The sequence below is a fragment of the Crotalus tigris genome, unplaced genomic scaffold (genome assembly GCF_016545835.1).
Source record: "Crotalus tigris isolate CLP2741 ecotype Arizona unplaced genomic scaffold, ASM1654583v1 scf7180000024401.5802323, whole genome shotgun sequence".
NCBI classification, from domain to species: domain Eukaryota; kingdom Metazoa; phylum Chordata; class Lepidosauria; order Squamata; family Viperidae; genus Crotalus; species Crotalus tigris.
In genome coordinates, this window is record NW_024100569.1 from 5668973 (window position 1) to 5693765 (window position 24793).

A 24793-nucleotide genomic window follows, 5' to 3' on the forward strand; every position below is an offset into this window, starting at 1 on the left:
CATGGGGGAATTATGATAGCTAAATACATTTTTGACATCTTAATAAACAATAATATTTCTGGTTATATTAATTACTTAACGTATCTAGAAATCTAATTGGCTATTTCATCTGTTAAAGATAGCTATTGCCAAAATACTAAACTAATTATTTTTCAATTGTCTTAAACAAAACACTGGTTAATGTATTAGCTTTCTAATACGGGTATCACTTTAAGGATTTCATACCAATCAATTTCTCAAAAAAATTATGAAGCTAAAGCCTGAACCAGGAGTCCTATTACAACATGATTTCAACTTGCCTTTTGTGAGATGAATGGCTATATGAATTTGATTAATAAGTAAAATAAATTATTTAAAAATTATATAGAAGACATTAAAGACAAAGGAAACATATTGAACTATGTTTTTTAAAAAATATACAATTAAGTATAATGTGCATTAAAGTCTTTTTATTTGAAAAACAGCAGATTGTTTCACTCATAGCACTAACCTTATGGCCCGTATTGCAGAGTAAGAAGCAGCCAGTTCCATATCTACAGTGAAAAAAAACCAAGTTACTGAAGTACATCTGAAAAGCAGAATGTAATTCTTCAGCTAAATTGCTGAAGAAGAACCTGCAGCAAATAAATATCAAAAAACCTGGAATAAAAAATCACTCTAAAACTATTCATGAATAGCAACAATCTAAATGTCCACATTTCCTATTCTTATGCTCTGTATAGTATCCAAATTAAATAGCATGGTTACATGGTCAATCCAGGAAATTCCAGAGAAACCAAAGCCAAAATTTTGTTCCCCTGAAATTAACCCAACAAACAGAAAAAAATTACCTGTATCTTGACATCTCTAAGAAGTACTGGATTGTATTGATTTTGTATTATATTGATTTTCCTTTCTGTAATAAGTCTATAATGTAATAGTTCCTATTAATCTTACGTATTCTTTGCTTGGCCATCCTTGAAGCACATTTGTCCTACTAATGCAGCAGACTGATCACCTAAACACTGGAAAAACAAATAATTCCATAATATTTAACCAAAAAATGTTTATGCATTTTTTTTATTTGAGTAATCACATTAGATTCTTTTTAGAGAAATAGGTTGGTACACTTTACTGTTAAGAAAAAAAAATCCAACAGAATTAAACAAGGAACTCAAGAAGATTTATTCTGGCAAATGATAAATAGCAGTGGTTCTTTATACATGACTATCTGTTTCAATTAAAATACTGAGGTATGCTTTAATTAAAAATATTATTTTGACATCTAATTTTTATTTTTGGTTCTAGAAATCATTAGGAGATATAATCAGAATACAGCATATTTAATACAAATTTGAAAATACTATTCAATAATTTTGGCTGATTCTCTTTACATATACAGTCAAGAAACATTTAGAACATTATATTTTGTCACCTTGCAAACATAATTGCTTAGTGGACAATCAGTTTATGTAACAGGATTTTGCAACATACTCTTAAGGAGTATACTTCCTTCAATTAGCATTATAAATTTGTGATTATTTCTTATTACCATCAATTAGTATGCGTGTGTGTATGTGTGTGTGTGTGTGTGTGTGTGTGTGTAAAATGGCCATTTATTATGAATTCATCTGTTCCAGATCTATACCTGGAAACGTAACAAAAATAATTACTATACTTTTTTTTGTTACACTCTAGCATGCACATATTACTTTTTTTCTTATTAAATTTACTTTTAATAAAACAAGTTATAGCAAATAGATATGTTATGAGGATTCTAGTACTTGGCAAAAATTATATTAAAATATCAGCATAACTTTATTTAGGAAACTCACCCCAGAGATTGGCACACCAGTCAAAGCTCCAGAACTCTGCCAAAAAAGTCATTTTAAAAATAATTATGCAGCTGTTTTCAATTAGTTTACAAATAAGGAAAATAATGTACAATTAGAACATGATTGCTTATAGTTCATAAGCAAATTAAAATAATGTAAAATTGTTAGCAGAAATGAAAATGAAAAAAAATAGAGGGAACAGAGAAAACTGCCATCTGGCAAGTTAACATAATAAAAGGCAAATTAGGTTCTCCACTGCATTGGACATGTCCTGAGTATCCCACATATGTGGAACGATCGGTGACACATCTTTTCCTTCAAATGCTGCTGAAATACAGTTCCCTGTAGCTTCACTAAGCATGGTAAACAACCATGAATGGTGGGAGAAAACTCTGAATCCTGTATTTAGTCCAGTGGTGGGATTCAGCCGGTTCGCACCGGTTCAGCAGAAATGATACCAAAGGTACCTTTAGTTCAGTGAACTGCTTGTTAAAATGGCACTTGAAAAAAGTGGAGTCAGTGTGCGCACTGTGCTCTCCATGGTGCATTGTAGCTTATCTGAAGCGGTCGGCCAGGTACAGAAGCGCCACAGAAACAGCGGGGTCTATATGCGCGCCTATGCGCTTACCCGTCACACCGTGAGGATCGTCGCGCTGATCATGCCAGTTCCACTACTCGCAGGAGGCCACGAGGCTCATCACGCCAATTACGCACTGAGCCTCGCAGCCTCATGCAGCATGCGGCGGCACCAATGCAATCGGTGCAATGAGCCTTGAGACGTCCTGTAGCAAATGGCAGCACTGGCGTGATTGGCACCCAATAGGAGGAGGAAGGAGAAAGTGGGAGAAGTCACTACCGAACAGGCGAGGCAGGACAGGTTTCGGGGTGTGGTAGGCCTGGCTGCGGGGAGCATGGGGCAGCCCCCCGCCTCCCCCTGCAGAGAACTGGTTGTTAAATTATTTGAATCTCACCACTAACTTAGTCCTTGCTTAATGACAGGTCACTTAATGACTATTCAAATTGACAGCTTGGGAAAGAGTGCTTTTGTACACCCATGGCCACATGAACACAATGTGGGTACTTGGCAAATTGTCAGAACTTGCAACCAGTTGCCAAGTATTCCACGATCATGTGATCATCATTTGTAATCTTTGCCAGCTTTCCTAGAAAGTCAATGGGGAAACCAGCAGGGAATGTTGAAGTGAAGGTATGTTCAGGATTTCAGCTCTGTTCCTGCAGCCTGCTGAAAGATTTTCCCTGTGTGCAGAAATGGAGTTGAAATTCTGAACATCACTAGTAAAAACAAAAGGCAAAATTTGCATTCTGAAGGTCAAACCTGCAGCTATTCTCAATCTTACACTACCCCTAGAAATGAAAACAGCTTCAAATCACATCATAATGAAAGATTTTTGCCATTAAACCTTGCTGTCATGTTCTCAAGAAACTGGAAATCCACAAATCGCATCTAGGAAGCAGCCTAGAGCCTACCCAACTCAGAAGCAGATATCATTTGAATTTAGGTAATCCTTGAGGCTACAGTAAAAAAAGGTAAATACCATGCTTCACAGATAGGAATCAGTGCCTATTGTTATGTTGAAGTGGAAGAATAAGAGGTCTTATATTCAACAGTTATGCTCTGAAACTATTTGAAGCTTTATCCAAGAGCTAGGAGAATAATACAGGCAAAATTATGGACATTTAGCAAATAGCCACATCACAGGAGACAAAAAATAGCTTTTCTTTTGAAATATTATATGTGTACATGCACTCTCAACAGCAGTGATCAGCTTAGTGAGCCATGCATAAAATGTAGCCAGTGCATTTCCATTCAGGGATATCTTTATTTTTTAAGCTGCCACTGTTTTTATTATTATTATTTTTAAAAAAACCTCTTTCTGCTCTAAGTATATTTTTAGCCAGAAACTATATAATTGTCACTCTCAGTTTTCTAATCTTTTAAACTGATGCAAAGTGATCAATTGAACTTCAATTGTAATTAAACTTTGAGAAGGAGATTTCATTACAACAAAGAGTGAGTTCTCTGAAGAAATGCACTGTATCTAAGCAAGATGAATGAAGATGTAACTGGCTGTGTCCTAACAAAATCCTACTCACCAGGGTAGGAGAAATTTTCTATTTCCGGCAAAATAAGTAATGAGAAAAAGGAAGAGACATAAACAAGTTCATAATTTCAAAACCTGTTGGTTTAATGACCATTAACTGTATGATGATGCTGAACAAATGATAGTTGAAGCATCCCTGTGGTCGCATGATCAAAATTTTAGTGCTTGGCAGCCCATCTGCATTTATGACAGCAATGAGCCTTTCAACTGCTTATCTTCACAACAATCTCTGTGTCTGGCTACCATGCACTCTGCCACTGCTGCCTACCCCTACTCTACCCAGTTGAACTTCGCTGTTTTTTCCTCTGACTGTTGATGAGATGCTTTAGGCAACTGCTGCAATGGTGGCAGCAGGGGTAGGTGGCAGCAGTGGACAGCAAGGGAGCCAAAAGGATGGAGATGTGGGGATGTGATAGACAGATGGGGGAGTTGAATGGGAGCCTTATTTACTTATTTGTTGAAGGACAGAGCTGATAGTTTTTGCAGAGCAGAAGAGTGAGGTTCCAAAGGTGTTTTTTCAAAAGGTAACTAGACTTTGTTTTTCCTTGAAGGTGTTTTGCTTCCCATCCGTCAAGGAAAACCAAAGTCCAGTTGAAAAAGCACCTTTGGGACAACCATGACCTAAATCAGGGGTCCCCAACCCCCGGTCCATGGACCAGTACTGAGCCGTGGCATGCCAGCAACCGGTCTGCACAAACAAGCAAATCCCCATCCATGAGATGCAGGCAGCACACAAAACCCTGCATTCCGGTCTGCAAAAAAACCTCTCTCCACGGAACAGGTCCCTGGTGCCCAAAAGGCTGGGGACCTCTGACCTAGATGACCGAGAATCTCCACAGACAGAAGAGTGAGGTCTTCATCTAATGCAGTGGTTCTCAACCTGTGGGTTGGGACCCCATTTGGGGTCGAACGACCATTTCACGGGGGTCGCCAAACAAGGCTGTCCGCCATTTTTCCCCCCTTTTCCTTGGCCACGCCCCTGGTACCCGGTGATGTATAAGTGGTTGGGGGTCACCACAACATGGGGAACTGTATTATGGGGTCACGGCATTAGAAAGGTTGAGAACCACTGATCTAATGACTACCACTGGGACTACTAAAACTGATGTCACTAAGCGGTAGTCACGTGATATTTCTCTTAACAACTGTTTTGTTTAGTGATGGAAGTTCCAGTCTCGCTTAGGGTTATAAAGCAAGGACTCCTGTATTATTTAAAAAAATATATTTAAGTAACACATCATCAGCTATGTTTTAATATTAGGGATCATATTTGATTAGAATATGTGTGTATATGGGTATACATGTGTGTTCCACATGTGTGTATATGAATAACTTTTTAAATATTGCCTCCATTTGATTTTTTAAAGGCACTAAAGACAGAATGTGTGGCTGGGATAAGGTTTTAGGGGGAGACATCTGACTTGTTTTTAAAACTGTTGCAAATATATTTTATTGTTTACACTATAATTTTCATGTATCTACTATAAAATACTGAAAACGTGACTTTTAGTTTTCAGCAGTTATGATCAAAAGATGATCTAGGAGCTGTCAAAAGAGGAGGGACAGTAGAGACTGTGTTTTTCCAATTCCTACAACTCTATGAATAAGACATGCATTGAATAATTCCTCGTAGTTTTAAGTTTTGGAAGTTTTAGTATGAAAGTTTTAGCTACTTTGAACAACAACTTGTGTTAAAGGGATTTAAAAAAAAATGTTGTTCCTTTAGAAGCTGAAAACAATATCAAGCTATGACTACTTTTGCTCAGCATTTTGCAAATTTTTTTTTTTGCCATCTTCCCTCAAACACCTTGCAATGAAATATATAAGGTAAGAATGGCTTAAAAGTTACTTAAGTCATTGAATATGTATCAAAACTGTTTTACATATAGCAACTGGAATGCTTTAAGTAGTTAAAAGTAACTGTCAAAGAAATAGGCAAATGTCCAATATCTCATATTAATAGAGCCAAAAAGCAGTACTCACTAGAAATAAAAGTTAAAATTCACATTTAAGTAAAGCAAACATTGCTTAATCAACTAAATGGTATTAGTTTATTGTTATTTACTTTAGATGTAAGTTCAAAAATAAGAACCCATGACATGTAAGTTTCAAATAGCTGTAATGATTCATAAAAGAAGATCATGCCATTGGAAACATCTCAACCCAATTTTGTTATGAGCTTCCCAGACTAATTTGACAAAAGAAATTTTCATTGTGTCATATATTTTTCTGGATTTAACTAGTGAGACATTATTAACTCCTATAATATGAGAGTCTTACATTTACAGAGATATTAGAGGTGATACAGCAAACAATAAAAAGCACAAGGTATTTGGAACTGAAAATATACCTTATACCTAGGCAACTCACATAATTCTTGCAGTGTTTATCAGTATATGTAGGTCTTTTGGAATTGATTTAAGTAAACAACAATACCATGTTTCTCCGAAAATAAGACCCAGTCTTAATTTTATTTTATTTTTTTTTGCCTCCAAAAGAGGCATCAGGGGGTGTCTTTTCCACTCAGCTCACGGTGGCAGCACCGACAGCCCCGCCCAGCCGGCTCATTCCTTCTGCGGCCAAAGGAGCAGCTTCATTCTGCAGCTGACAATGGAACTCCAGCCTGCATTTTGCAATCAGAGGCCTTTCCGGGAGGCCCCTGTTGCTCAGAAACAAGCTATGGACTGAATCCATCGCTAGTTCTCAGCTGCAGAGGCCTTCCGGAAAGGCTGACTGTGAAATGCAGGCCAGAGCTCCATTCTCAGCTGCAGAATGAAGCTGCTCCTTCGGCTGCAGAAGAAGTGGGCTGGTGAGGCAATGTTGATCCATGGGAGGCCTGCTGCAATAGTTTTCTACCTCCCACCCCCCGCCCTAGCTTGATTTTTAGGCTTATTTTGGGGGTAGGGCTTATATTAGGCCCAGTCTCCAAAATCAAGCTAGGACTTATTTTCAGGGTAGATCTTACATTCATTACTTACACGGTAGCACACCTAAATCTTTATATTTTTAAAAAGAATACATATATACAATTCACAGAAAACAGTAATTTCATAAGACAAAAAAAAAACTTTCAGAAAAGCAAAATTTTTAAGTGCTCTAAACTTTTCTTAAGGATTTTTAAAATAATAATAGTAATTTATTAAAATTGTATACCACCCAACTCTCAATGACTTTGGTAGGCTCACAACAGCTCAGACCTGGCTTTAATGTATTATTGTTTGTGAAGGGCTCCTGTCATTGTGTTATATGTAAGATTATTTCAGTCTGGGCTGTCTGATTGATTTAATGTTTTTATTTGTTTTTATGGTTTGTCCAGTTTTGTATACTACCCCGAGTCTACTGGAGTTCACCAACTTATAAATTCAAATAAATAAAAATCATAATAATATTCTTCCTGCTAGATAAAACTTGTTTCATAAAATATATTTCAACTTGCATGAGTTACTAAGTAGAAACAATACATGCAAAATCAGTAAAGTAAAACTATTTTCTTAACATTTAAATACATACCAGTAATCCATAGATTTCTGAGGAACTTCGCACTTTGGGAAGCATTTCCATGGGAATTTCAAAAAAACTAGAAGTATTTTTAAAAAGTTAGTGTGAATTCTTTCTTGTTAGTAAAAATAAAAAGGTTTTACTTATTTTTATTTTTTGTAAAGTCTCTGATACATTTGGAAACATTTCAGATTAAATCAAATCATTTAGTATTTGAAATTCTATATTTATTATAGTAAACAGTAAGACAAAATTTACCAAAATATACATATGTACATATAAAATGTACAAAAAGTAAGTGTAAATATAAGTCAAAAAATAAAAATATAAGGACACTGGATAAAGAGGTAAATAAAACAATATAATATAAATAAATAGAGGAAAATCAAGATTAATTAAATCAATCTTTATTTGGTCATAGAGCAGCAAAAAAAAAAAAAAAAAACCCCACAGGAGTCATCATTAATTAAGATAAAATGAAAAAAATATAGTTTTTCTAAAGGTTAATACTATGATCCATTATGCAAACTATTGCACAGTACTTGGGTGTGGTCAAGGAAATAAAATCAGATTTATCTGATAATAACATTGTGAGATAAAACAGATTGGAATGGGCAGATATTTAGTAAATAATGGAAATAATAATTCCTGGCAAGCACCTTCATAGAGAAGCAATACAGAATTCCATCGATTCAATTATTCCTCTGCCGTATGGACACAGCCTTTGCTTGAAGAGGATTTTTTGGTATCTTCCTTCTGTAATGGCTATTGAGAGGACATTAAATCTGGCTAAGGAAAAGGTCCTTCTGAATTTTGGGATTGTTATGCCACTGAGATATCCAGATGGCTAGAGAAATCAGAATGACTAAAGAAGTATTTCTATGTAAAGCTGGGAAGTCTATTTGCAGCTCTAAATCAATGGCCTACTGTTTGAAATCAACTAGTGCACATTCATAACCCATCAAGGTGTTGAGTAGCCATGAAAAGATATAAAGTTGCAATTTAGCAAGTACTGCCTGGCTCCAGGAACACTGGAAGCTGTTGATAATAATCAAAGGGGCCAGAATCAAGCTAAAAGGCAAACAGAACAAAAAAAGGGGCGGACTTCCAGTTTTGCGAAAACTCTGCTTCCCGCGGCTCTTTTCACCCTGCCCGGGGACCCTAAATGGGTGTAAGCCACCCCAAAGAGGCGGCGAACAAAGAGAGGCATCCCAGCGATTTGGGAACAACGGCAGTTGTCCCATTCAATCGGGAAATTCCCTCTAACCCGACAGGAGAAAGGCTGGCTCCACCTCAGTAACCAGCCCAAGCTACTTGCAGCCGAAGTCCACAAGTATTCACCAGAACATCGGTGAACAGCATGCTGAAACTGGGTGAGAAATTTGATCTTTTCTCTCCTACTCCATATCCTGAACTTTTGGAAAAGATACCCCAAGAAGCAAAAAAAAGCCTCCGAAAGTGAAAAGGAGGGGAGCTTCGCCCCACCCTCCCATGGAAGGAAGCAGTGAATTAAATTATTAAGGGGGACAAACATACTGTTGCTGACATCTAGTGGTAGAAGAGAATATATAATTTTAGCTGCTTTGTTATAAGTATTGGCAGGACGCCCAGAATGAGATAACTTACTTCTTTGATCTTTAAAAAGAGCTAAACATTCTGGGCCAGCCACAATAGTAAAAGATTATAATTGAAAAAACATAACTGACCTTCCTGGATGATAAACACCTATTGACTGTGATTTTAAAGCTGTTTTCAGAGAAAGAAAAATTTTTGAATTCTAGCTATCATAGCAAAAAGAACTTGTCAAGAAAAACCAAATACTTTCCAGGAGGAAATGCTTGCTAAGTTGCAACTAATCCAAACAATAATGGCTCTAAACCACAATGAAATTAAGAACAACTTTGATGACATAAATGGACATATCTTTATGTTAACTTCACAACATAAGAATTTTCAGAAAATGAAAGAATCTACCAATGGAAGGGATTGTGATTTAACGCAGATGGAGAGAAACATACAAGACGTGACTTGAAGCATCGGAACTGGAAGAGGTAGTCCATACTCCAGGATCACAAAACAAAGCCAAAAATAAGAAGAAAAGCCTGACAAAATGGATTACAGAGATACCAAAAAATCTACGACTTAAGAGACAAAAAAAGATAAAAGAAATCAACATCCTACCTGATTTGTCTCCCCCATCTTTAACAACATCCACAAGAAAATGGCAAGACTTTTTAACTAAGTGGAATAGATGGATGAGAAAAGCCGTTTGGTGAAAGAAAAAGACTAAAATCAGATTCAAGGGATTAGAAGACTGGACCTATTAGAAACAATTTTTAAAGGTTAAGCATTTGTTTGAATATGGTTAAAATATAATATGGTCTGCTCAACCAGTAACTATTGAATGGAATAGTTAAAAGATACACACACACACACACACACACACACACACACACACACACAGATAGATGATAGATAGATAGATAGATAGATAGATAGATAGATAGATAGATAGATAGACAGATGTGTGTGTGTGTGTGTGTGTGTGTGTGTGAAATGTAACGGTCTTATCAGATGCAATTTTTAAAGATTAAGTATTTGTTTGAATGTGGTTAAAATATAACATGGATTACTTAATTAGTAAATATCGAATGAAATAGGGTTAAAAAATAAAAAAAATGGAGGCTATAAATGAATTTTAGTTTGAGAGAGATGTTTTTCTTTCTCTTTTTCTTCTTTCGTATTCGTATTTTTTTTATGATATGAGAAATGTAATTGTTGGGAGGATTATTGTGAGGTAAACAGCTTAGATATTTAACTGTAAACCAACTTTGACAAAATCTTAAAAGATAAAAATGATTTCAATTTTGTGGGGAAAAAGTCTAAATGAGAATGTTGAAAACAGAACATATAACGCAACCAAGAGGACTAACTAGAAAAGTAGTTATATATTGATGCTATTAATAATTGGATAAATGTTAGAAAAATGTTTATATTTAACCTCTTTGTTACTAAAATACTAAGAACTGTATTAACCTAATGTTTGCAAAAGAGAACAATATGGGAATAAGAGAAAATCAAGGGAAACTGTTATTTAGAGTACGATATGATAGAAATTGACTATTATTGATTGTTGTGAAATGTGAACCCAGACAACATGCTATTTAGTAAGCACTAGGTTGTTAGTTTTTAAAAAATCAATAAAATATATATTTTAAAAAAAGAAAGGGATAGAACTAGGCAAACTGAAAGTATATAGCAGATAGCAGGGTAGAAATTGTGCTCTGTACCCAGAGATTTTTCAGGGTGACACTGATAAACGTAATGTGAGTGTCCTTCTAAAGGGAACAACAAAAGAGCACATGACTCAACGACTCTAGTGACCCATCTTGTCAAGGGTGTCCTTATGGTTCTCTCCACAGGAAAGTTCTAAAGACAATAAGCTAAGGTAAAAGCCCTATGGAATTTCAATATTTTAATGTATTAATAATTGAAACCTTCTAAGCCAGTGGTTCTCAACCTGTGGGTTGCGACCCCATTTGGGGGTCAAACGACCATTTCACGGGGGTCGCCAAACAACACAGTCCGCCATTTTTCCCTTTTCCTTAGCTGTGCGACTCCCTTTTATTCTATTGGCTTTTGAAAGCCAATAGAATAGACTTTCTTGAATAGAGTCTAATTTTAGTGGCTTTCAAAAGCCAATAGGAATTGTCCAGGCTGTCTCTGCCCTGCTGAGCCCACCAAAAGTCCCATTCTGCAAACGGTGCTGCAAGTTGTCTGCAGCGAAGGCGAGCTGTCTGGAAGTTTCCACCCCTCCCTGCTGAGCAACTACTAAAAATGTAAGTAAAAGAAGGCCAGGGGTGGGAGGCCGGCGGGCGCAGGGAGGGTTGCTGGCACGCGTGGGGCCCGGCGGGTGCCTTACCTCCCTTAGGCTGGGCCAGCTGGTGGCCCAGCCAGTGGTTGGCCTGCTCCGTCTCTGCCACTTGCCAGCTACGCCTTGGCCGGCGCAGGGGGCAGCACCACGCATGCGTGGCGCTCCCGGGCAGGGAAAGTCCTCGACTTATGACCGGTTGGGTAGTCCTCGACTTACGACCGGTTGAGTAGTCCGCGACTTACGACCGGTTGGGGGTTGCGGCATTAAAAAGGTTGAGAACCACTGTTCTAAGTAATAATTTGTTATTGTTGGTGCATTCCATATAAAAGTTTTCTACACATGTTCTTGAAATAAGAGCTGTTAAAATTAACCATTCTGCTGTAAAATTCTTATTTCCAAGAAAACCAGATTAAGGTCTTAATCTGAAATGTTGAGCATAATTTTTATTTATCTGTGAAATTTCTATGACCACCCATCTACACAAGGTGACTCTGAGAAGCATACAATAAAAAACTGCCATTTCAAATATGCAGAAGTAAATTACTTACTTGCAGAGCTCATCATCCCACTCTAATGAATGAATGTTGAACAACATTGTCCTACTGGCATTGGTTACATCAGTGCAATGAATACCTCCATTTTTTCCACCAGTCAAACTCTTAAATGAATGAATAAACAAGTTTTGATTATTAAATTTATAGAAGAATAGAAAAAAATGTGCAAACTGTAAATTTGCTTTTATTTACAAAAATTATCTATAGGAAAATAATGAATCAGCTACAATTTTAACCTAGCATGTTATGTGTGTGTGAGAGAAGGGGGAGGAATGGATCCCTTTTAGCAGGGGTGTCAAACTGCCAGCCCATGGGCCAGATGCGTCATGCAGAAGCTGCACTCACCCCAGCTCTGGCAAGGGGGAAAAAGTTGTGATATGTCACGACACGTCATGTGATGCAGTGACTTTGACACCCTGCCTTATACGCAACAGGAGATTTGTATTATCAGACTGGCAAGATTCTGTTAATGTGTCCTTATGATTAAGTAGAATTAGCTCATCTGATTATGTTTCCTATCTGGTCTACCTGGAGTGCTGACAGAGTGGTGCCTTTGTAGCAGCTATTTCTCTTGTCCTTTAAGGCCATTACCTATGCCTGCTAGTGTGTGTGTGTTTTTGTGTGTGTGTGTGTGTGAGTGAGAGAGAGGGGGGGGAGAGAGAGGGAGAGAGAGAGAGAGAGAGAGAGAGAGAGATGTACAGAGACAGACATAATTATATAGTTGACTTCAGTTCTTAAAACATCAGTTCTTAAAGGCTTTCACACATCAAAAGTTCCACTGGAACTTTTTCTATTAAATGTGGATTATATTAGAGATATAAATGCCTAAAGGAAGACAAACGTGCCAGAGCTACACATTTTGCAAGCATAACCTGCTAGGCTCTTTAGCTGTACAGAGAAACTATTTTTCTCACTCTTTTATCATATATTTACTTAATGTATAGGATAAATGTATATCTATCTCTAAATCAGAATTTTCCAAATCTGGGTAAATTACCTAAGAATGGTAAAAATGGTTTTTGGGGGGGATAATGTCACACAAACCTATTATACAAACACAACAGGGACATTTAAATCAACTGAAAGTGTTTTACCTATATTGAGTAAAAAGGACTTTCTGATAAGCAGTTTTGGATAATTAAGGAAAAATTTGGGAAGCACTAATTTAGGATATTACTAAACCCAACTTTATGATCAAAACTGAATGAATGTTTGTACATATTTGTTCATCAAGGATGATTTACATTCATTATATCCAATTTATTCTGCTAATAATGTTCTAGACCGTCTATACATGAATACTAATGTTCCTAGGAATATGACAAAGAAGGTTGACTTTGTCTTGAATAGTTTTAAGGATGTTAAAATCAAGCTGAGGAAGTATAGAAATGAAAGAAATTGATTTAATTATTGCATATTGATACATACCCATATTAACCATGAATCAATAGTACCAAAAAGAGCACTCCCATCAAGAACTGCTTGCCTGATCTCTTTCACATTGTCCAAAAGCCAGCGTAGTTTCACAGCACTGAAATATGTGCTAAGAGGGAGACCAGTCCTACTCTGCAAGATTGAAAGATAATAAATCATGCATAAACATCTTTGTTGTTAATTGCGAAGTCGTGTCCGACCCATCGCGACCCCATGGACAACGTTCCTCCAGATCTTCCTGTCCTCTACCATCTTCTGGAGTCCATTTAAGTTCTCACCTACTGCTTCAGTGACTCCATCCAGCCATCTCATTCTCTGTCGTCCCCTTCTTCTATTGCCCTCAATCTTTCCCAGCATTAGGCCCTTCTCCAGTGAGTCCTTCCTTCTCATTAGGTGGCCAAAGTATTTGAGTTTCAACTTCAGGATCTGGCCTTCTAAAGAGCAGTCAGGTTGATCTCTTCTAGGACTGACCGGTTTGAACGCCTTGCAGTCCAAGGGACTCGCAGGAGTCTTCTCCAGCACCATAGTTCAAAGGCCTCAATTCTTTTGCGCTCAGCCTTTCTTATAGTCCAACTTTCACAGCCATACATTGCAACTGGGAAAACCATGGCCTGGACTATACGCACTTTTGTTGGCAGGGTGCAATACAACAAATCTGCTAGTCTGCTTCTTCATTTTCCTGTTGTTATTGTTGTTGCTGTTGTTATTATCATTGTATTATTATGGTAGCTTTGACTCAGTCTGCATTCCTGGAAACTACCTGGCCAAGTCAATGCAGTTATCTTGGGAATGTTTTTGGAAGTGATTTGACATTCCTTCTTTCTGCAGCTGAAAGAAAGTGACTGACTCAAAGAAATCCTATAGGCTTCACACAGATCTCACAATCTCCTAGTTTCTTTGGTGCCTTTAATCACTACACCAGAGGTCTTCATACCTGGCCCTTTTATGACTTGTGGACTTCAATTCCCAGAATTCCTCAGCCAGACACACTGGCTGAAGAATTCTGGGAGTTGAAGTCCACAAGTCATAAAAGGGCCAAGTTTGAAAACCCCTGCACTACACTAAACTAGTTCTCTTTTTTTCACTAACATGAGCATAAAAAAAGAATGATTTGCACTGTGTAATTATCAGACATACTCTAATTATTCTAAGGTCAGTTTTTACCTTAAAAAAGGATTTATTCTTTCCTGGAATCCTTTTAAGAAGTCTTTCAACAGTAGATTGAGTCCTTAGGTCAAGCCATACTAGAATCCAAAGACAAGCATTAATATCAGTAAAAGTAAATATTTAAGCAATGCATTGATTGAATAGAATCAGGTTCTGAATCTCTGAATAGGTCTCCATTGACAAATTTCTCAGAAGCATCTAATATAGTTTATATATTTTATATGTCTTCCTGGACGATAGGAACAACCTTATTCAAGATAGGCGAATTAAGATTAGATTTTTAAATTGGTACTTTATCATTGTAAACTATGCTTCTTCTCATTAAGCTAATGTAATTTCAGTTCCAAATAATAAATTATTTACCTAATCAAAATGTTTAAAGTACAATGAGTAAGCCTGTATCATTTAATAATTTATCTAACAAAATACTTTTTAAATAAAAACTAAGATTTGCAAACCAAAATAAAAAAATGAGAGTAGACATTTTAAAAACAGAGAATAAAACCACAAGCTAAGCTTATATATATGAATAATTCAGATTTCAGAATTTAAATCACAAGATCATACAGGAATAGTTTTCTTCATTTCATAGGTCTATTCTTAGCCCATATTCTTTTAGAGGGGCTTTATTCATTCTGAGAGCATCTCCTGGGATACAAACAGTAAAAATTAGATATGCTCAAAGTAATTCTATTATAGCAATTTATGCTTAATTACCAATTCTTAATTAATGTGTTTTCCATGCATATAAGCATTTAGAAGTGTTCTGTCAATGCTTGCAGCTTGTTCAAAATGTGCAACTTAGCGGCTTACCCATTTAAAATGTAAAAATTATTTTGTATTACTATAAACACGTTGTGCAGGCAACTGAATGAAAGAACACCAAGTTGAAGAATTATGCTGGAGTGAAACAAAAAAATATTTTTTGTCCTTATGATTGATTCTCATATCTTGATTCAACAGTTAATTTAGAAATCATGATGAATTAATAAATTATGCTTCAACTAAGTCCATTAGTTTGTTAATAGAACAAAACCAAAAATAGAACAAATAGAACAAAAAAAAGTAAAACAAATCCTTCTAAAGAAGAGAGCAAAAGTGAGAATTTTTAGAGCTGCTTTGAAATACAAAGAATTCTTTGGGCATCTTTAAACATAAAGGCAAAAAAACAGACTAATATCTGGTGCAACATATTGTTATTGATGCTCATAGAACATATAAAATATATGTGGGTATGAGAAGAACTATATTAATTAAAATTAATTAATTAATGAATTACAACAGTTCAATAGACTTACCAATAGCATTATACAGAGGTTCTCCAGTTTTTTTGTCCCAAACTACAGTTGTCTCTCTCTGATTGCTAACTCCAACAGCTTTTAAGAACAAAACAAACATTCTATCATTTTCCAGATTATTACATATTTTGGATCAGCAAAACTTTGCTTTTGAATGAAATCGTTTCTGACTTCTGAGAGTAAAAAGATCATCCAGATTGAAGTACAATGTGGCCAAGGGGACAATACTGGGAGAAAGTAACAGAATTCAGCATAGCTAATTTGCCCAAGCAAGTGCCTTCCGGCTCACTTAATACAATTTTGGATTGCTTATAATTCTAAAATATTTTAGTTTCTTTTAAAAATATTTCAGTAACATCACATTTATTCTCCATTCACATCTGTAAGTTATTTATGTATATCACTTTCTTCTCTTGATTTGGAAGGATATTCATGATTCATGATTATTATAGAATTAAAAATACCTTTTATGTTGGAAATGTCTATATTCAGCTGGTTCAATTTCTCGCATGTTCTTTCAACACATTCATAGACAGACTGCAATATTTCCTTTGGGTCTTGTTCTACCCACCTTGAAAACATCAAGGCTCACATTAGAAGTCTCGCAATTGATATGATAGTCAACAAACCATAATGGCTCATTTGCTTCATTGCCTTAGAAAGAGATGGCCATTTACCAACAATAGTTTCATTGACTATTAACCAGTTTCCTAGAAGCAGAATGAGTGTACCTTTTCACATTTAATTCTTCTTATAAAAAACCGCAAGAATATAAGCTTATATTGCCAGGTAATATACCGTAAGTAAGCCTTAGCTTCTTTACAGTAAATAAAAATCAAACTGTATTTTTCATTGTTGGCTTTAGAACAAGAAAGACATATCAGAAAATAAAATCCAGTCAAAGACATCCAAAGTTAATCACAATAATGCCAAAATATAAAAAGTGTGTTGTGAGGTCAAAAGGTGTGTCTCTTATATATTTCTGTAGAACAAAAAGGATGGGGTTTGATCACAATGCATGTTTTGTTACTTGTTACCATTCTATGATACCCATAAAATTGTATTTAAAATATGTAGCCTTTCTGTCAAAATGTTCTTATTAAGAATCCAGTTTACTTATCATAAAATGCAAAGATTAAATTGCTGAGATTTAAAGATAAACGCAAACATCAAAATCTAAGTATTTTACTTCTTATGCATTGAGGCATTATTGGAATTATTACTCATAGGAGGTTTTATGGACAATTCTGAAATAAGTTCATCATAGTGGCATTTCTGTGATGGGTGAAATATACATATTATTTAATAGAATGTTTCAGCATAACTGCTTATTGTTTTCCTGTAAACAATAGAAGAGTTATCTTGATATAAACTAAATACCATCAAACTTTTAAAATTACTATGCAAGTCTAGGGGCTATGAGGAGGTATCCTACTGCAAGAATATCCGATTTATGATGTTAATCTTAAAAATCCATTCCATTTATTGCAATGTAAACTTTTAGGTCTGAATTTAAACAAATACAAAAAACCCCCTAGCTTTATATGATAAAACTATATAATATATATACATATACACACACACACACACACACACACACACACGAACACCAGGAAAAATTTTAAACTAAAAACATTTAATCGAATGCCAAGCTTTCGTCAGCCAACTGCCGACATCATCAGTCGGTCGATGGGAGTCTCCTTTATAGTGCTAGCCAGTTTTTGCACACGGCTCCTGGACCTCATCATTGGTCCTACTTGATTGGGCTGTGTGTTGGTCGTATTCTTGATGTTAATTGATGCTACTGCTCTGTTACTTGCTCTCCTTCCTCCACTCTCCTTCTTTGTGCGTGTATTGTTATCTATCTCCTCACTACAGGCTCCTGAGTTGGGAATACTCCTTCCCCCCCTTTTTTTGGCCGTTCGTTTCCTCCGTGTTTTCCCAGTTACTTCTTCTCGCTCCATTGGGCCGTGTGCTGGGTATTCTCCTCTCATCTTCTCTCCCGCCATCCTTCCCATATGTTCATGGCCATGTCCTACGCATACATCACTTCCTATGGTCTCCACCCCCTCTTCTTCATCTCCGATATTCATTACATTTGCGTCGCCCCAATCATCGCGTTGCAGTCTCCCTTTTGATCCGTTGCCTTCATCTAATGTGGATCGTACGCATTCCCTCTTCACGGGGTATTGTTGCATTGTGTGTTTGAGTCTACACCCCCCTTTCTCGTGGCCCTATGTTTGCATATAGGATTAGTTGGTGGGGTGGCCATTCCTCCCCCCCTTTTTTATGTTTGTTATATATCTATCGTTGCAATCTTCATATTGTCTATGGTGTTCTAAGTTGTCCTCTTTTTGAAATCGCGATCGAGTTTTTATTGTGGAGCTGTCAATACACTGTCCAATTGGTTCCACTCCACTGTTTTTATATTTTGTTGTTACTGCACGTGCATGAATATCTTTGATGCCATTCGTTGGGCAACCTGGAATCTCTGATGTAAAGGCTTTTTGCCGGTGTGTTCTGACCTTTGTTCTTTCATTGGGGGGTGTTGTTATTCCTCTTGGGTGTCTTAAGGGATCTGGGGGACCTCCTGCTGTATTGGATTTTATTCTCCCGTTTAACAGCTCTCTTGCTCTTTTGGAATGTGTGCATACCCCCAGGGAGGGGGCTTCTGTTGGTTGTTTATTGGCAACCACTGTCTGATTGTCCGTAGGTTGCAATGGCATTTTAAGTTCCCCTATGATCCTGTCTCCTTGATATTGTGGCACATAGTTGGATTGTCTTTGTTGCGATGTATGATTTCGTTTATCCCATGCTCTCAATGCCTGGTGTGCTGGGCAGAATTCTATGTGCCGGTTGACCAAATTTTTGTCGGAGAGCCAAGCCTCTTTAAGCAGGCAGCCTCCTTTGGTGGTGTCACTGGATAGGGTATGCACGTCATTAAAGTCGAACTGGTGGCCAAGATCGGCCATATGCATCCACACTTGTGAGTGCTGTTCGCACCTTTTGATGGCCAGCTTGTGTTCATGTATCCGGGTTTTCAGTCTTTTGGAGGTCTCCCCAACATAATTCCTAGGACAGTCTCTGCAGTTGATCTTATACACCACCGTGGATCTTTCTGCATTGGAGAGCGGATCCTTGGGGTGCATGATCTTAGAACGCAGTGTCTGGTTTGGTTTATGGGCTACTTTTATGTTATGGGGGGCTAGTAGCCTAGCTGTTGCTTCGGACACATTGTTGATGTAAAGGAGGGAAACAACGCAAATGTAATGAACATCGGAGACAAAGAAAAGGGGGTGGAGACCATAGGAGGTGATATATTTGTAGGACATGGCCATGAACATATGGGAAGGATGGCGGGGGGGAAGATGAGAAGAGAATACCCAGCACACGGCCCAATGGAGCGAGAAGAAGTAACTGGGAAAACACGGAAGAAACGAATGGCAAAAAAGGGGGGGAAGGAGTATGCCGAACTCAGGAGCCTGTAGTGAGGAGATAGATAACACATGCACAAAGGAGAGTGGAGGAAGGAGAGCAAGTAACGGAGCGGTAGCATCAATGAACATCAAGAATACCACCAACACGCATCCTAATCAAGTAGGACCGATGTCGAAGTCCAGGAGCCGTGTGCAAAAACTGACTAGCACTATAAAGGAGATTCCCATCGACCGGTTTTAAGCCCTGATGATGTCGGCAGTTGGCCGACAAAAGTTTGGCATTAGATTAAATGTTTTTAGTTTAAAAATTTTCCTGGTGTTCGTGTTTGTTTGTTCTTATAATATGACTATACCCAGGATTCGTGTTTTTAACGAAATTAGTCATATATATAGTCCCTAATTATGCTAAAAATACGAATCCTGGGTAAATCCATATCATAGAAATAAAATAGTCTGAGCACCAGGATAATATTAAAACAAAAACTGTTTAATATAAAAGCTAAAGCTGAGCTTTCGTCAGCCAGCACTACTGACATATCAGAGCATAATGCAAGATTGCTGGGAGTCCTTTTTATCAAAGGATATGGCTGTAACACAGAACGTTCAATAAGAACATGTCATTAATGCAGTTGAAGACGACACAAATTTGAACACATGAACTGCCTTTCTATTCATGTTGGACATATTTAAATTCTAAGATCAGAGAAAAACTATTCTCTCTGTTGAATTTTCTCAATTGTTCACAATGCAACTTCTACCTTACTCTAAAAATATGAATTTGGATGTTTGCTAACAGAGCAGATTTTAACAACATAATAAAGGGAGGAAATAGGGATGGAAACAATTTCATCAGCTAAAAAAAATTAATTAGCTTTTTTCCATAGAATTTAACAACATCATATAAAACATCAAATGTTCAAACATAAAGGAGAAACTATACCCTTCTTTGGGGAATTTCTGCTGGATTTCCACTTGGTGATGACTCAATAATTCAGCTGTGTTTGCATTGAAAACCTGCAAGCAGTAAATATATAGTTATCAAACCAGTTTGTATATCCATAGGCAAAAGAGTATAGAGTATACAAGGAAGCTCATCACCAACATTTTATCAGGTAACAGTATTCTGATTTCTTCATCTGTAACAGGAAATAGTCAAATAACAGAATTGTAGTATAACACTTGCTTAGCCCCAGAAACAAACAGCAAATAACATGCTACTTTAAAATAATTTATTTAAAAGAAGATACAAGCCCTTCTGGATCCCAGGTTACAACTTTTCAACCATAATTTTGCAGTGATATAAAAACTCAATATACGAAATATAGAAATTAGAAGATATATGAAGAATATGTTAATTGGAAAACTTAGGTTTAGGAGGTTTATATAGAAAAATAAAAGCAAAGAATATTTGCTACACAATATGGACCACTATCAAAAGGAAAAATAGAGAACAAATGGGTCTTTGAAATAAAAAGCAATTTCCTATAGTTTTACATCCAAAGGTCAATATGCATAATAAATTATTTTCAAACTTCATAACTAAATAAATCAAGTCTTATCTCATTAATCCCCTTTTACAATAATTTTAAAAAGACTGCCATTACATTTAATGTTCCTGAATAAATGTTTATAAACACTAAGAAATATTCTAATATTCATAGAAATATAATCAGAGTTCTAAATTCTGAACGTCGGAACTTTGAATAGATAATAGCAACTATGAAATTATCTTGTCTGGTCTATAAAAATGAGGCAGAGTTTTCCTAGCTTATCAGAAATACATAAACCTAGGTTATATCTATCTTTTTCTAAAAGTTAGTACTCAGCACGATTACATTAAATTGATGTACAAAAGTAACATTTTACAAAAAAAAGAACCTTCACTCACTGTAGTATCCTTCTGATTATAGTATTATTGTGTTGCACATTAGAAACATGAAGGTTAAGTAGAACAGGGACATGGTGCCATTCAGATATTGTGAAGCACCTCTTATTAGCCTTAGCAATGGTTAGTTGTAAGGAATAATGATGCACCTGTTAACTAGTGATGGATAGCAACAAAAAATAAGGAAGCAAGAATATATTCTTGCCCTTTTAAAATGAAGCAATGTGTAGCAACTGCATGCAGTGATTCTTTTGTTACATGTAACTTATTCATTTTATTGGAAAAAAATAGTTTTAGAATGTGACCAGAAAATATATTCCATACAAATTAAGATGGCCAGTGATTAAGGTAAAAGGCTAGAAAGTAGAAGATTATGAGTTCTAGTCCCACCTTAGCCAGGAAAGCCGGCTGGGTGATCTTGGGCAGGTCACACTCTCTCAACCCAACTCACCTCAAAGAGTTATTGTTGTGGGGGAAAATGGGAGGAGAAAGGTGTGTTGGATAGGTTCACTGCCTTGAGTTATTTGTAAAAATAAAGGCAGGATACAAATAAATAAATAAGTAAAACCTTATGGAAGTAAAAATGTACCACTGAATCCAATTATATTTTTGTGAGTATAATCAATAAACTAATTTTCAATTACATGACATAAACAACCAAGCAATTCTCAGATAAACCTAAGATAGAATTTTGTAAAATAATTGGTTACTTAAGATATATTATGTGGATCTGTATGATTCTGCACAACTCTAAAACATAATGTTTGCATAATTATGTCATATGAAATATTTGGGAAACATTACCTGTGTTTTATGTGCCCATATCAAGTAGATTGCTTTTTTATTTCTAAATTATATTTATTGTTTTTCAGTTAATATGTCTTAAGAGTATTTAATTCCAAAGTTCAAATATAACAGATATAAAAAAATCATACTGATGAAAAATAGGCGATTGTAAGAAAGAGAAACAGTTGTTAATCATTACCTACAAGGTCATTCAACTGATCTAACTTGTTTATCTTTGACTCAGATAAGCAAGTATCTACTTGTAAGTCATGACCATCACTTAATTTTATTTATTTGTTAGGGCTCATTAGTATTCATTCTCTATTTTGATCAACAGTACAAAACTTTTTTTCTCAATTTTCTGGAAGAAAATTATTCAAATGAACTAAGTTGGAACCATTTCTTAACTAAGATTTTGAACATAGGCTTTATTTTTTTTCCCTCTTTCTGCAAATAACTTGCTTACAATGTTTGCCCCACAGAACAGATTTAAAGGAAAGGCAATCTAAAGAAAAATGTGACACCTAAATAGAAAATAAATGAAGGATTAAGAATAACCCCACTATTTTTCTTTATTCCATTTGACAAATATAATTAATCTGTTCTTATTTATATCATCAAGATCAAGCACTAGAGCTAGCCACTGTGTACTTGGAAAAATTATTAAAATTTTTAGTAGTCAACTTATGTTGTAAAGTATGTTAGACATTATGGACTCTTAACTATTTATGAACAAGACAAATTAGAATAGGATTACATTCATCTTCTATTTGAATTCAACAATTTTGATTAAAAAGGGGGCCTGCACATTTGCATATACATAAAAACATTTCCACGTTGTCAGTTCTTCCACATTTCCATTTTCTCTATTTTTGGTAAGATGAAAGACCTTAAATATCAGTACAGTAAGAACATATGGGTTTCTAGGCTCTTAGCAATTTACAAACAGACCACACTGTTTTATATGAGACAAGGACTGTATTTGACAGACTACCTGTCTCCAATAGAATCTGTTCAGCCAATTTGATTTTGCAAGGTTGGTGTTGTCTAGGTAGCTTTGATTAAACAATGTCATCTAAAGGACCCAGGAAGCATGTCTTCTCTCTAGTACTGCTGCCATGAAATAAGTAGCCCCCACTCTGGTTGTTTAGAAGAGCCATGAAGGTCTTTGGTGAAAGAGAGCCAGACCGCTTCCTTCATTCCCATCCAGTTTGCTGTTCCTGTCATAGTTTATTTTTCTTCCTTTTGTTTTATTGCAAATCTGTTTTGATTGTTGTGAGCTGCCCATTGTCATTAGGTATTGAGGGGAATCTGTTTAATAAATAAATATGTACAATTACACAGCTTGGACACTATTTGGCAATCCAACTAATTGTATCAATAATCAATATTACCATAATTCAAATATTGGAATACTTGAATCATTTTCATCAAAGTAGCTAAAAGAAGGCATAACAGACAATAGAATACTTTTTTTAAAAAAACCTCTATTGCTACTATTCTGAAACTTCTTTGGGATGGTCATAGTCAAGATTTACAGCTGAATATGACAACCAATTTTCTTATCTAGTATTGCAAGTCAACTACAATCTTGTGAAAAAGAAAGTATACCTTCTTTGAGTTCTACCGTTTAGTATCAGAACATGGTAAAAATGATCTGGTCCTTAGCAGTTCTTAAAACTGTCAAAAACAGATGACATATTACACCATTTCATCATTTATTTTACAAAGAAAGTCAAAATGGAGAAAACATGTATGAAAAATTAAGTACACCTTTCTGCTTCCATAGGGATGAAGAGATTAAGTAGCAGCCACATGCTGTCCTTGATCAATTGATTATCAGTGTGACTGCCTCTATAAAAGCCAACGTTTTAAGAATTTTTTGTTTTCAGCATTGAGCTGTGTGTTAACACCGTGCCAAAGAGTAAAGACATCAGCAATGATGTTCTACGCACCAATCTGGAAAAGGTTATAAGGCCATTTCCAAACAATTTAAAGTCCATCATTCTACAGTGAGGAAGATTATTCACAAGTGGAAAATTTTAAGATAGTTGCCAATCTTCCCACGAATGGACGTCCCAGCAAATTTATCCCAAGGTCAGACCTTTCAATGCTTAGAGAAATTGAAAAAAAAATCCAAGAGTTAAATCTCAGAATTTGAGGCCTCAATTAGCATGTTAAATGTGGAATTTCATGACAATATAATCAGAAAAAGACTGAACAAGTCTATGATTTGTTTGGTAGGATAGCCAGGAGAAAGCCTCTTCTCTCTAAAAAGAATATTGCAGAATGGCTTATGTTTGCAAAGTTGCATCTGAACAAATCATATGACTTCTGGAAGTCCCTTCGAACAGACAAGACTAAAGTGGAGATGTCTGGCCATAATGCAGAGTGCCACATTTGGCAAAAACCAAAGCATATCAGACAAACATCTAATGCCAACTATCAAGCATGATTGGTAGAGGGATGATGATTTGGGCTTGATTTGCAGCCATAGGACTCGGGCATTTTGCAATCACTGTTGATAATGAACTCCTCTTTATACCAAAGTATTCTAGAGACAAATATTAAGTTATTTAACTCTAGCTAAAGCTTGGCTCATATTGGGTCATACAGCAGGACAATGAGCAAGCACATCAGCAAATCTATAATAGAATGGCTGAAAAAGAAAAAAAAAAATCAAAGGATCAAGTAAAAAGTCCAGACTGAAATGCTGTGGTGGGACCTCAAGGGAGCCATGCATAAACAAATGCCCACAAATCTCAATGAACTGAAGCAATATTGTAAAGAGTGGACCAAAATTCCTCCACAATGATGTGAGAGACTGATAAAGTCATACAGAAAACAATTACTTCAAGATATTGCTGCCAAAAATGGTTCTACTTGGAGCCCTGGTGGCACAGCGATTAGAATGCAGTATTGA

General features: G+C 36.1%; 1 protein-coding gene across 7 annotated transcripts in view; it reads right to left on the bottom strand.

Moving 5' to 3' along the window:
• Positions 1–24793, bottom strand: part of GK (glycerol kinase) — a 42915-nt gene that overhangs the window by 13372 nt on the left and 4750 nt on the right. For 4 of the 7 annotated variants that reach the window (XM_039329540.1, XM_039329544.1, XM_039329545.1 and 1 more), the window contains exons 2-12: positions 20140–20213; positions 16227–16333; positions 15763–15840; positions 14462–14541; positions 13292–13429; positions 11858–11967; positions 7448–7514; positions 3930–3947; positions 1815–1850; positions 937–1004; positions 491–533 (exon numbers count right to left, since the gene is read on the bottom strand). In XM_039329540.1, the coding sequence (XP_039185474.1) occupies positions 491–533; positions 937–1004; positions 1815–1850; positions 3930–3947; positions 7448–7514; positions 11858–11967; positions 13292–13429; positions 14462–14541; positions 15763–15840; positions 16227–16333; positions 20140–20213 (819 nt within the window). Of the gene's footprint in view, positions 1–490; positions 534–936; positions 1005–1814; positions 1851–3929; positions 3948–7447; positions 7515–11857; positions 11968–13291; positions 13430–14461; positions 14542–15762; positions 15841–16226; positions 16334–20139; positions 20214–22864; positions 23325–24793 lie in introns of those variants that run through there. The other 3 variants (XM_039329542.1, XM_039329546.1, XM_039329541.1) reach the window with 2 other exon arrangements.